Raw genomic sequence first — 14849 nt, forward strand, 5'->3', positions numbered from 1 at the left:
TCATATAGTTACACTTAAATACATGTTCTTTTGTAGAAAATTTCATTTTGTGTCTATGATACTGACACATGCAAGAAAGCAGCTGAACTGCACATATATGGGAAAGTGTAATATGTATTTGAATTCTTAATAATTGCAATTTCAAAAGCATGCCAACTGCAATTAGTCTGGGTATCATAAGAAAATAAGTCAATCCATTTTGAGATTTGGATAAGGAACACTGCTAGGACTATTAAAACTACCAACAGATAGTTACATGGGATATAAACCTTAACAGCTTTGTTCTAGGATATACGAGGGGTGCTTAGTGTTACAGAAGATTAACCTGCCATAAGAAATGAAGTGGATCAACATATGAGTATGGTATATTGGGCTGGGACTAATAAATTGAAGACATGTTATTTTGAGAGTATGGTTGGCCTACCCTACTGTAAATGTATATATTTAGAAGCACATAAAACACATTATAGAAATAAATCACACAGCCATTATACCACTATGCATCACACAACTGGGTCTGGTAAATTTGACTGAGGAACTACCTTTCTATAGTTACCTTGCATTGCCATGATCTCAGTTATTGTGACATGAGCTACTAGATGGTCCAATCACTGTCACAATGCTTCAATGCTCATCAACTATGCCCATCTGAATCTCATGGAACAGGGCCAGACCTCAGTGAATGGAATGAAAGTGGGGTGATCACAGCCATTATGAAAATTATACTTAAACTCACTTTTACATGTGACCTGACAGAGACCTCAGCACTCTTCACCAGACAAAAGCATATTACCACCTATTTCTGTAAAGGTTTTACATGGCATCTCATCAACAATTATGTTTATATGAAATTCATGTCAATATGAAGATTAGTCTCTAGTTGATAAATAGGTGATGGAGGCTCATAGTCTAAAACAATTGCTCTAGAGAACAAGAAGTATTTTCATTGTTGTATGCAAATAGTGAGCGTTTAAGATCTTGAATGTGTTGAATGTGATTAAAATCCATTTCTGACCACCTCCAATTGTGGCTTGAATGAAGTACTGGCTTTTCAGGCAGTGAAGCACAATATCATTAATGTAATCTGAAGTTAATGCAAAGTAGACGTATCAACTGATTGAACATGTTACTAACTAAAAGAGCTAGGCTCCTATTTAATTCAAGAAGCCAGCTGTTCATGTCGAAAATGAAACTGGAAAATGTAATTTCTTACTAAACCATTTGCAAGAGGCAGAATAACCTGTTAACATGTAACGACTTATCACTCATTTCATAGTATTTTGTCTGCAAGTATGAATGTACAGTGTTTGAAGAAGGAACTTTCAGACACATTTGGGAATGTGCGTCACTTGGAAGTACATTCAAGTGCACTTTGAAATGTGTGATGCAGCACAAAGCTAACAAATTTCTGTAACAAATACTACATAATGTACATGTACAAATGTAACACAACTCTACGTGTAATTAAGATGCTACCATTTCTAGTCTGTCTACATTATTGGGAGGAAAACCTAAAGTAAACAAAGAGGCACAAGGCAGATATCTGTTCAAACCAGTAAAAGTAAGGCTGAAACATTATAATTCTACATCCTTCTCTGCATTGCCCTAAATCATGGGAACTTATATATTTGAATTTCATAAGATAGTTTTAAAACAGTTCACATGTGTACAAACCCAAACACCTTCTGTAAGTATGTGATGGCAACAGACTATCTTGGAGTCAGACCAACAGAGAGAAAAACAGCTAGAGAGAGAGAGAGAGAGAGATAGATAGATAGAGAGGACTTTGCAACTGCTAGTTCCTCTGAAAAGCAGTCTGAGCAGCTGTAGATGCAGCACTCTGGAAGGTTCTGTTACTGACGACACCGGTGGAGAGCTCCTGCTGGGCTTTTTGAAAGCTGGCCCCAGTTCTCCTGTACATGCCATGCACCTGTGGAAGACAGGTTCATGAAAATGGCATCCTATAAACTAGGGATTCCCAATGCTCCTGTTGGCATATTTTCTATGAATCCCTGCTCCATGCATTCCTGTTTAAAAATAGCATAATTACCATGCCCTTGATTAGCTAAACGAGGTGTGCTAATCTAATAATGACTGGTAGGAGAACCACATTGAGAATCACTGCTATAAGCCATTACCCTCCAGAAAGTAACAGTACATTTCATGAAATACTACAGACTTTGTTGAACAGCATAGGTCCCTGTTATGCAGACCTGCAGCTTGTCTCCCCCTTGTGGTTTATTTGAATGTACTGCAAGCCATCTTCTTACCTGTAATTGCTCACAGATTGCATCTGTAGTTTCCAAATGAAATGAAAGACATTTCCCACTTTTGCATATTCTCTTGATCTACTGTTTGCCACTTAGCAATTGTTCGATGGGGAGCCTGAGGACAAATGTGTCCCCTTCTGTTTCTATTTGTGCTGGTGCACCCGAGCGTTGGGTCTCTTGTTCTGGTTTTCATTTTCTTATTTTTTTTTATGTGTGCTGTGATGTAAAATGTTCAAGAGAGAAATCTTAATATATTCCACTCGCTTGTGTTACTGCCCTACTCAATGCTATAATCTTATTAATGACCTGATTTATATGCAAACTTTTCATGTGACATGAGATGTAGATGTAGAGTGTAGAATTGAGAAAGGGTAGATAGATACCATTTTCAACAAGACGACGGACATTACAGCGGACACTGTGAAGAAGCCAGCCACTACCATCATGAACACAGACACAGCCAGGTTAGTCCCGATCACAGAGATTGAGTATATCCAACCACTACAAAAGAAAATAAGAATAATTATTAAGCAGTTTTAGAGCATCGGTAAGTAAGCACCAAAACAAGTAATCAAAAACAAACAAACATAAACAAAAACATGGAAAGATTACTTCAAGTTATGTAACCCTCTTATGGACCCACATTATTGGGTTATTAGAACAATACAACAAAAACACAATTATTCATATTTAAGTGATTGTACACTAATAAAAATAGTTTTGAATACTATATTCCATTTCTGCTAATAGATCCCCCTAAATCCTATACACTGCACCTAAAAAAGTTAAAGTGGATAAAAACAGTAAAACAACAGAAAAATTAGACAAAAAGGCAGAGGGCCATAGATCAGCTGAAAGAACATAGAATAAATAAATCTGTAGAGCATTCAATCAGTTAACGATAAACATCTGAACAGTTGGGTTTTAAGTCAAGATTTGAAACTGGCTACAGCTGGAGCACCGTTGATGTCATCAGGAAGTTGGCTCCAGAGCTGAACAGCGTAGCAGCTAAAAGGTGCTTCACCACGTTTAGTTCTGACTGAAGGTATTACCAACACATTTCTCTCCACTGATCTGAGAGGTCTGGCAGGTGTGTACTGCTGGTATTTTGCTCAAGTGATCTATAAAACACGCAGCAGTGGTTTAAAGTCAGTTCTGTGACTAACAAAAAGCCAGTGGAAGGAAGTATTGGAGTAATAAGGTCAGTTCTTCTGGTGTTCTTAAGAACTGTAATAGCTGCATTTTGTCCATGCTGTAGCTGTTAGATGGTCATTGGTCAACATGGACTGCTGGATGTAAATGAAGGGGGCATACATATTAATTAGTCAGGACTGTTATGCAACAGTCTCGGAATTGGCTCATTTTACTACCTTTTTATGCATATACGGGATTGGCATTTGAGGGAGACGGTGTTAAAACTTCACAGTATGTCAGTACTGCACTGTCTTTATTGAACCATGCCAAGGTGAATACAGTTTTCCATTTGATGTTAATAAACTTTGAAAATGGGTCCCACAGACCTGACCACCACAGAATAGAGCGAGTATACGTAGAAAGTACAAAACCAAAACAAACACAGAACCCCTTGCACCCGGAGAAAGATCATATCCGAGTCAGCTGCAGAACCCTGCCAAAGACATAGCAAAAGAGGAGGAGAGAAAAGCTTTGTCTCCCACTCAGACACAGTGGCAGGATTAACTCACCTGAAAAGCTTTGTCTCCCACTCAGACACAGTGGCAGGATTAACTCACCTATTTCCCCAGTATGGAATGCCAACACTCTGGATGATGTACACCACCACTTGGAAGGAGAAGATGAAGAAGAAGAAGAAGAAATTGAAGGAGCTGTCTGACCTGTTGGAGGAGGAAAACAGACAGGGATATTAGGAGTCATTGAATTATATCGCTAATATCATATATATATATATATATATATATATATATATATATACAAAAAAGAGCAAAGCAACAGGTTCTGGAACTCACTTGAAGGCTTTGTATACAGGTCTGTACCAGCAGAGGAAGGCGGCTGGGCTGAACAAAATGAACCACAGAATTGCCAAGCCAAAGTCCACCCCGTGTGCAGCATCCACAGTGAAATGAGCCAAACAGGCCAGGATGTTAAGGAAGAGGGTGACACAATGGTCTGCAAAGAATAACAACTTTATTTATTATTCGTCATTTCACTCTATATCTAACAGCCTGTTTTATCTGTGGAGTTGTTAGGGCTGATTTTTAGGATAGATTTTTATTATGACTAATAACTTTGTGATGAGAGTTGTCTAAACACTTGACTTTGCAGCTTTATATTCTGCACCACTACTTTAAAGTCTGTTTTCATAAGCCCAATTCAAATATTTCAAACCGGTAAACATTATTTTAACCCACATTTAGACCAAATTCCTATGATGACTGTCTAGGCTGAGTTCAGTTAATGCTGTGTTAATTAATACTTTTTAGGCCTGTTTTATAGGCTTTTCACAAGACACACCAAATGCAGATTTTTGTGAATATTGGCCGTTTGATTTTAGGGCTAATAGGGTTTTTGATAATAGCATTATAATGTCTGTGCAGATCTAACTTAAGTGGCATTCTTGTAATCCCTGTATGAACGGGATATTGTAGTTCCGGTTTGGAAACCAAAACAGTTTAGCAGTGCATCACCTGAACCCAACCCAAAAAACACAGCCATCACGTTCAACTTTAGGCACACCTGCGCATTAAACTCCAAAACTTCCAGTTTAAGTAGTACAGTTCTCAAGTGTGGCTAAGCTAGCCCAATGCTTAGCTATAGCTCAAAAATATAACTTTAATGTACATCTGACTCAGTGAAACTACATATATTAAGATTCATACAGAACTAGAGAGTATGGACTTACACATCCAGAGGTAGTACATCATCTTGGAAACCCTATGGTACTCTACAGGAATTTCTTCATCGAAATCCTGATAAAAGCAAGGCTTTATGGGGAAAAACTTTGGCAGTGGGGGCCAGTTATTCTCTGGACCTGTAAAATTTAGATTAGATTAAAACTCAATGTAGAATATTTATTGCAGTTATAGTACAATCCAAATCAAGTTAAGTGGAAACCACAGGTGGTCTTACCCAAGGAGGATCCTCTGTTCTGAAGTTCCTGCTCCTTGCGTTCTAACTCAGCTGCCTTCTTCTCCAGCTCTTCTTGCTGTTTGAGGAGCTTTGCCTGACCAGCAGATGCTGAGGCCTATGCCAACACAATTTTGTTTTAATTTTGACTTTTGCACACTTTTACATTAAAGTTTGCAGATGTCTATCAGATTGCACTAGCATGTATGCAGAAAACTGAATCTATAAACAAAAAGATTTCAGGAATTTCTTTCTTATTATTATTTATACCCCCTCTTTGGAATACGATGGCGTATTAGGCCCATTATAGGTGGAAATAAATATGGATATCCTCTAGATATTCTCTGTATAATTGGATTCCCCTTCATTTCTTGGTTCCAATGATACCTTACTTGTTAAAACTGGACCATTGTTAGTTATTTGGTGCCCCTCCTTTTTGCACAAAATGGGGAAAAAACCTGCGTCTCAGCAACTGCAGGTCCAATTGAGACGAAACTTAAAATATTGGCTTTTCTTTCTTTCTTTCATTTTACAAAAAGAACCAACATAACACATTTGATTGAAATCAGAGAGGGTAGGGTTTAACCCATCAGGTGATCTGACAGGGAAGAACCCTTCCATATGACACTGCTGTAACCTGATGCACCTTAAGGCGTCCACAGGCAACTAAATCACAGCCATTTACTTTGTTCTCTCACTTATTGCTCTCTACTACCCGGGCATCTGCTGCCCATCAAGTTGAGTCACAGAGTGGACAGAGACAGAAATTGACTGCTAACAGAATAAAAAAAGTTTACAAGTATAAGAGCTACCTGGATTCTTTGATCGACAACATTGGAGCACATCACAGCTTGGACAACCGAACTAACCTTGCCCTTACCGAAAAACAGTAGCATTATGTAACACTAAGTTACATACCATTGGTGTACTTCTGTACGAAGAAAAAGGCCAAAAGTCCTCCTAACTATTGTGTAGGACTGATCAACAGCTACTGGGAATGTTTGCTTATAGTTAAATAGGTTCACACCAGTGTCCTAGTAAAGACTGCCAGAAATCTTCTGTCTTAGAACAAACTTCCTTGAGCCCAAGTCATCTGGCTTTAGGACTGGTCAATCTATTGTATGAACGCTATCTCCTTGCGCTCACATGACTTCTGCTACCACTGCAATGTTGATGACACCCAAATTTTTCTAAATTCTCCATCTGGCTAAGCATGCATCTCTGCTTGTCTCACAGACCTTCCCAGTTGGATAAGCGACTTAATTTCTCCATGACTGAAGTGCTTCTCTTCCCAGCCAGCCCTTCCATACAACACGACATCAGTGTTAACTAGGGGTCCTCACTGACTGTCCAGACAACCCCTTTAACTGTGCTCTAAAATAAGCATCATTTGACATGTCTATACACCTGTTCCCGCACGTACACTTACTGGCCAAAGTATGTATATTCCTTTTTGCTCACTCTTCTCTTCTCCCCTCTTTGTTGTCTCTCTCCCTCCTTTTCATTACTTCCTCTATCCAGACTAACCTCAGGCAAAGGGCAAAGGAGCTAAGTTTCTGTTAAAAGAGAGTTTCCTTTCCACTGTTGCATTTGTGCTTGATCTAGGAACGTTCAGGCTTTGGGTTCTGTGCCTTCAGGTGATGTTCAATTTGAATGGCAGTACAGAAATGAATGATATGAAAACCTGACCTGCAGACTGGGCTCCGGGGAAGGCTGCAGAACTGCTGGCTGGGAAGAACCCTCAGAGATGGGGATGGTAGTTTCATTATAGTTCCCCTAAGAGCCAAAAGATTTAAGTCCAAGTTTAATCATGCATGACATTCAGTGCTTCTTTAAACAGAAATGTGAGAGTTAATTCTATGCCAAAAATAGGTTGACAATGTATACACTACCCAATGCTATACGGTGTGTTTAATAGCAAAATTCTAAGTGTATGATACCTCCACTTTGCGTCATGGCTGCATTACCACATCAGCGCACATTATTTTCTGCTACCCAAACCTGGTTTCGTCCATTATCCATTACTTAACCCAAAATCTCTTCACACAAATGACATTAAACAATCCTTCAACACTAACAGTTGCTAGCCAGCAAGTAGGAGGGCATATCATTAGCTAAATTGTTGTATCTCAAATAATAAACAACAAAAAAAAACTATGTTGAAATGGACATTCCAAATTCTCTTATGTGATATAATATGAAATCTATACCTTTTTGAAGATGCTATATACTTGAATACAAAATCCACCGGCTCTTTTCATGACAATTGTCATCTTTAATTAAATGTATTTAAATAACTTTAAAAAAAAAAATGTTTTAAAAAGCCCCTTTAAGGATTATACTTCATGAAACAAAATGGTGTTTTTTTTCAGCATCTTCAAAGAGGCATAGATTTCATGACATAAGAGTAATTGTCTGGGAGTGATACTTTCTGCTATTTTAATATAGGCGAATGTGAGTATTTCACTTTAACCTTGGTTGCAATTCCTGAGGCAGCAATTACATATGTGTGGCTTTGAGGTAGTAGAAAATCTTACCTGTCCACTGGCTGAGAAAGGGTTGTATTCCTGAATTCCATCCATGGTTGTGCTGGTTACTTCAACAACAGATGGATCCTATAAGCATATCAATAGTTTTGATGACCACACAGAATCAATTCCACAGTAAAACCCAGGTGCCGGCATTAACGCCATTATCTGCCAACATGCAGTAGGCCTATTATTCTGTTTCAGATCCCGATTAGTCTGCTTGTATGACAGTCAGTAATGTTCTTTTGTGTTCATCTAAATCATTACTAAAAAATACCATACGGTAACATGCCTCGTTCATATACACTGAATGCATTATGGTGTCTAGCAGTGATCTACTGCACCACTGTGCTAATCATTTCAATGTTGTGCCTTTAGTCACTTTGATTGATCTTAAATTGTATATAAAATGTGGGTGTAGAGTTATGGGACAGATGATGAAAACTGCAAACATGGATTACAGTTTTAAGCCTCCTAAGGGGGCGCAATGGCCATTTCCCCCCTTCAACAACACAATAGGGGAGGTGACCAATATTTAGCTGGGCGGATCAAAAGATGAATCTAACTGGGTGAAATTTCACGCCTGTGAAAACCGTGCCTTATTTCTGGTGCAAACTAAGAAACAAAGACAGGAAGTAAGAGTATATTCTCTTATCTACTAGATAAAATAAATACAATAAAATAGCAATTCCCTGAATCACAAAAATACACAGAACACACAGTGAGGTAGGTGAAAACCCAGAATACACACACCCTAAAATAAATACAATAAAATATCTAGTACATCTAGTACAAAAACGTCGCTTCAATTTCACAGCAGAACAAACACTTTCTGACCTTGCTAACTCTTTTGATTTGTGTAATGCACACTCTTCACTAAATGAAATGGTTGATGCATTAAATAACAACTTAAGAAATGCATTGGACAGCCTTGCACCAGTTCAAGATCAAAGATCAAAAAGAGGTCATCAATCACATCATATCACAATTGATAAATAGTACTCTCCGTGAGCTTAAGAAATTGTAAGGAACAGCCGGATGGGCATGGAGAAAAACTAAACTACAGATCCACTGTAGCATCTTGAAGGATTTCCAACTATAATAATGGCATCTGCACTGTGAGAAGAACCCAACCATTGATCGATTGTTAAGTCCCCCTCCAGCCTCTGACACTTTTAGCCTAGCTTCTACCTCACAATGTGAAGAATTTCAACAATTCTTTAGCGACAAAATAACAACTATTAGGGCTGGTATTATCAGAAACACCAGTAGCTATTATGATCTGCCCTAAAATAGCCCGGTAATCATGAGGAACTTTAATGGCATCCCAACTAAATTAAAAGAAAAACGTTTTTAATAGTGTCTCCAGATCCTTTCCAAAAGTTATTAACACATCTCTGTTGTGAAACCACTACTATAGAAACCAAATCTATACTACAATGTAAGTAATTACAAGCCTATATCACATTTTCCCTTCAAGAGCAAGATACTTGAAAACATACAGTACCAGTCAAAAGTTTGGACACACCTTCTCATTTTTTAAGAAGATTTTTCTACATGGTAGATAAAACTTTTTTTGTTTAGTACATCATTCCATATGTGTTCTTTCGTAGTTTAAATGTCTTCAGTATAAATCTACAATGTAGAAAAAAATAAAAGTAAAGAAAACACTTGATGGAAAAAAAATGAAAGGTGTGTCCAAACTTTTGACTGGTACTGTAAGTCTAGTATTCAATCAGCCAAACAACTTTTTAAATGAAAATAGTATTTTAGAGAAGTTCCAGTCAGGTTTCGAATCTAATCACAGTACAGAGACTGCTCTAACTGAAATAGTTGATGATCTTAGATCTTCAGACTGCTGAAAACAAGGTCTCAGTTCTTATTCTCTTATTTGAGTGCTAAATTGACCACAGCATTTTAATCAATCAGCTAGAAAACTAGGTAAGTCTCTCCAATTGTGCCCTTTACTGGTTTCGAACAAACATCATGGGGAGACAATTTTATGTTAACCTTGGGGATCACGTATCAAAAACATACAACATATCATTTTGTGTGGCTCGGTCCCATTCTTTTCTCATTATATGCTACCGCTAGGTCATAATCAGAGAACACTATATTAACTTCCATAGCTATGCTGATGATACACAATTACACAATTATAAATGTTTTTGTCTAGCCTAATGACATATTAACGCTAACGCTCCCTGACTACCTGTCTGTCCGCAATTAATCAATGGATGAGCAATGTTTTTTTAATCAAAAGAATATAAGACAAAATACTCTTTGTTGGCCCTAAAGCCTGATCTGCCTCTTGAGGAGTAACGGTCTCTACGAAGGACACCATAGGACTGCGAAGGACATTTTAGACCAGACCAGATCGGAGCAGACCCCTGCGGTGCCTCCTGAGGAGTAACGGGTCACTGCGGAGGACACCAGAGGACTGCGGAAGACACCAGAAGACTGTGGAAGACATCAGAAGACTACGCAGGAAACCTGAGGACTACGGAGGACACCAGAGGACTATGGAGAATACCAGAGGGGCACACAGGATGGACAGCTAGAAGACTGTGACGAGATATTCGCTGACAAAAGTGTACTCTAGGGCAAGGACCACGCATCTAAAGTTCCCAACAGCTATCAGAACATTAAAACTCAGATGCACTAAAACATGCACTAAAACCGGAATTCAATGTGCAATATTAACACTTAAGTTACTTTATTCTATTGAAAGTCACTTATGCCATCCCAGGCACCTTATTCGTGTGTATTTATTATTTATTTACGTATCTCAGGGGGAGTACTTGTACTCTATACCACTGCACTTGTTGTTATTTGTTAGTCATTGTATTTGTGTTGTGATATGTTGTCCCTCGTGGCACCAACAGGAACAACGCTCCAAATTTCGTTTTACGCGAATACAATGACAATAAAGGCTTTCAATCTTCTCTAGTATGGTAGAGGTTGGTCTCCCATCTGAAGGCAACAAGGACAGAAGTATTTTTGGATCTCGCGAATGCCTTTGGATCGATGCCTTTTACACAAGTAACTACACCACATCCTGGCAGCATTTGGAGATTGGTATCATGACTAGATGTACCATTTCACCAAATATCAACTGAAATCCAGTCTGTCCCGCTTCTCAATGCAGACGAGAGAGGCAAAATGCCAGAATATATCTTTTCAGGATGTAGTTTTCCCCTCGTGATGGTATTGTACAGACCACAATTCGTATTTACAACAAATGCAAAGTGCAAGTACAAATCAAGATACTGTAGGGGCGTTCCTCACGAGTAATGCATAATGCTACTTCAAATGTGAGCCTTCAGCAGTGCTTCCAAAACCTCCCTGGTACAGAGATAACCACACCGTCTTAAGTTGCCCAGCAAGTATCTCAAGTATCTCAAGTTGTGTCAATGCCAGGTTGTGACTCCAAGCTCTGTTGAGCATAGCCAGGCAAAAAGGTCATCAGGCCAGCTATACCAATGCAGTAGTTGCTCTGCTATGTTTAGGGATTAGAATCAATTGGAAAAGACCTACTAAAGACAATAAGTGAGTGTAAACCTATACTATAGAATAGTTAAATAGGTGCAATGGTAATGGTAAAGTAAACAGGTTTAAGACCTTGTTTGTTACTGAGAAGACATATCGAACAAGTATGTAGCATATATTCTGTAATGTTTTACTTACAACTGTATGTGTTAGATCAATTTGCATAATGAGGATACTTGTTGTTAAATATTTAAGGTTTCTGTTGCATACTTAAGAAAGTGTTCTACTATAAAGCAATGGTTACGCCATCTCCACTCTACCCTTACCCACCTGACTTCAGTCCAGCATTCAACACTGATCCCCTCCAAGCTGATTTCCAAGTGTAGCCAGCTCAGTATTAGCACATCCCTCTGCAATTGGACTTTCCAACCAACAGACCCCAATCTGTTAGGTTAGACAATATCTCCTCCTCCTCTCTCACCTTGAACACCGGCGTGCCCCACTGCTGTGTGCTGAGCCATTTTCTGTACTCCCTGTACATGGTTCTAACACCATAATCAAGTTTGCAGACGACACCACAGTGGTAAGTCTGATCAGACGGGATGACAAGACGGCCTACAGGGACGAGGTCCAGCATCTGGCCATGTCGTGTACTGACAACAACCTGGCCCTTAACACCCAGAAGACCAAGGAGGAGAGACCATTGTGGACTTCAGGCAAGCTAGGAGCCACGTATCAATGGTGCTGTAGTGGAGCGTGTATAAAGCTTTAAATTCCTTGGCATCCACATCTCTGACAATCTCACCTGGTCTCCATCCTGATCAAAAAGGGGCAACATGCAGCACCTTTATCTCCTGTGGAGCCTTAACAAAGCTCACCTGTGTCCCCGACTGGTGGACTTTTACCGTTGTACCATCGAGAGCATATTCACCAACTGTATCTCAGTGGGGTATGGCAATTGCACTGCATCAGACCATAAAAGACTGCAGCGGGTGGTGAAAATCATCAAGGATGCATCCCACCTTAACCATGGACTTTTTACCCTCTCATCCAGCAGCCGCATTTGCACTTCTCATTCTTGCACAGGATGAACCCCTCACATTGTTCAGATTATTCTTATTTATATTGTACATACAGCCACATACAGTGCATTCAAAAAGTATTCAGAATCCTTTCTTCACATTTTCTTCAGGTTTTAGCTGTTAAACAGTTTATAAGTGTCAAATACGGAGGTAGGACGGCAGTTTAGTTAACCGTAGAACAAACATGATAGGCGTAACAAAGTCAATTGTTGTGTTTTTCTGATCATTTAATGTTACTTTGCAGCTAATGCTAATTTTGTTGAGTTGGCTGCAACAGACAACATCAGTTTATGTATTTTTGCTGTTTGTTCCCATGTTTAAAAGCATCAGACGCCACTGCCCTACAGGTATTAAGCTTTCTGTCTTCACTCACAGTGAAGAACTTCCACGCCGGCGACGTGTGTGTGTGGCTGATGCTACTGTCTGTGCCACTGTAGCTGCGATGTGAGCCATCATGCAGTGCATGCATGTAAATTTTACCTGCACAGAATCAGATACATCTAAGGCGAATCAGCCGGTTACCAGTCGAATAATCGTTGCATCTTTAATTTAGACCCTTTGCTATGATTCTTGAAATTTAGATCAGGTGTCTCCGATTTCTCTTGATCATCTTTGAGATGTTTCTACACCTTCACTGGTAATCCACCTTGAGTCCACCTGTGGTAAATTCAATTGATTGGACATGATTTGGAAAAGCATAAGTATCACATAGACCTGTCAAGGTATCACAGCTGACCAGCCAGTCAAACTGACCAATTGGGGGAGAAGAGCCTTGGTTAGAGAGGTGACCAATGGTCACTCCGGCTGAGATCTAGAGATTTTGTGTGGAGATGGTAGAAGGACATCCAGAAGGACAATCATCACTGCAACATTCCACTGATCTGGGTTTTATAGCAGAGTGGCCAAACCGAAGCCTCTCCTCAGTGGAAGACACAGACACAAGACACAAGTCTGCTTAGAAGTTGCAAAAAAGAATCTAAGGGACTCTCAAACTGTGAGAAACAAGATTATCTGGTCTGATGAAACCAAGATTGACCTGTTTGGCCTCAAATCTAAACATCTCAAATCTCAAAGCTTTCCACTGTCAATAATACTGCACATATTGTATATGTAATATAGCATCACTTGTGCTGTAGTACTTACTTACACCAATTGGTGAGAAGAACTGTCAAAGTCTACTACTGGTGGTAACAGATTTTTAGTGTCATGTTAGTTTAAAATGTTATATCACCATATTTGCAAAACTGTGTTCAGAGGTGTTACAAATCAGAAGGTATTACACCAACCACCCCAACCTTAAAATGCTATACATACATGTATATTTGAATGTATTTTAGTGTCTTTAAATTATGTTTAGCAGTCATTTACTACTATTCAGTTGTCATCTGTGTTATTGTAACATATATTGTGACATTTCGCCATGTAACCCCTCTAAATATGGTTTACTTTACAATGTGAAATATAAACTCCACAGATGGCTATAGCAATGGCTTAGTACATCTAAACTGACTGACCTGAACTTTCTCATAGGTAATATAGTCTTGGCTACAGGTTGACCTACAATTAGGCTACAGTCACCTGGTGAAGAATACATAATTGTTCTTGCAAAGCCAGGCCAACAAACATAAAAAATATGACAATAGGGCCAACCTACTGAAAATGTGCCAAGCGAAACAGCCCACACTCAAACACTCATTAATCTAAACTAGCCGACCTGATCGCATGTCAGTCGGCTACTCGACATTTCATGACACTAACGTTACATTTGTAACTCACTAAAATGTCCGAGCCTGATATCAGTAAACGAGTTATTAGACTGCCTATACTTCTCGCTCACAATGAAATTTTTTTGGGGTAAAATGTCCACCCCTTTACTTTTACAGACAAGTAGGGCAGGTCTTGTTAGCTTAATGCATCAACCGACCCGACAGGTTCCTATCGAAGCAGAATTATCAGAGGTGTGTTAGGCTAGGCTATAGAGCTAAAGTCCTAAACTTTCTTGAGCCAATTTTCAGTGAAATAACGTACATTACCTTAAACGGATTAACGTCCACAGGATCCACAAAAGGGTTATCATCAAATCCTGACATCTTTTCCAACAAATTAACAGTTGCCTAGCCCACTACTTCGATGTATGCTTCCAATTCTCACAACATTGCATTCGTCACTGCGTAAATGAAACAAATCGCCTACGCCTAACACGTCATCCAGGTAATATGAAGTCTTACCGGATAGGCGTAGTTGTGAGGATCGGTACGCCTACTGCGCAAGCGCAGGTAGCATACGCCAACTGAACAGGTGCAATAATTTAAGTAGATACCGTGTTTGCGCTTTGACGCGCGCCTGCGCCTCAATGTGTATTGAGAGATGCAAACTTA

At 39.3% G+C, this 14849-nt stretch overlaps 1 protein-coding gene across 1 annotated transcript; it reads right to left on the reverse strand.

Annotated features, from left to right (window-relative positions):
- Positions 1–858: 858 nt before the first annotated feature.
- scamp2l (secretory carrier membrane protein 2, like) lies at positions 859–14687 on the reverse strand. The gene is made up of 9 exons (XM_012814811.2): positions 14505–14687; positions 7910–7987; positions 7062–7148; positions 5376–5490; positions 5149–5277; positions 4256–4415; positions 4022–4123; positions 2654–2771; positions 859–1930 (listed from the first exon to the last, which is right to left on the reverse strand). Exons 1-9 carry the CDS (start codon positions 14559–14561, stop codon positions 1796–1798), a joined length of 981 nt encoding a protein of 326 aa, XP_012670265.1. The 5' UTR covers positions 14562–14687; the 3' UTR covers positions 859–1795.
- Positions 14688–14849: the final 162 nt, after the last annotated feature.

This window comes from Clupea harengus, chromosome 6, assembly GCF_900700415.2.
Source record: "Clupea harengus chromosome 6, Ch_v2.0.2, whole genome shotgun sequence".
Classification (NCBI taxonomy): domain Eukaryota; kingdom Metazoa; phylum Chordata; class Actinopteri; order Clupeiformes; family Clupeidae; genus Clupea; species Clupea harengus.

Excerpts from the sequence above, each read along its gene's own strand:
- scamp2l (XM_012814811.2), bottom strand. The coding sequence starts at position 14,561 with ATGTCAGGATTTGATGATAACCCTTTTGTGGATCCTGTGGACGTTAAT. Across the intron at positions 5,491-7,061 it reads CCCCGGAGCCCAGTCTGCAG|GCCTCAGCATCTGCTGGTCA; the intron begins GTCAGGTTTTCA and ends GTGTTGGCATAG. Across the intron at positions 1,931-2,653 it reads CCGTCGTCTTGTTGAAAATG|GTGCATGGCATGTACAGGAG; the intron begins GTATCTATCTAC and ends TGTCTTCCACAG.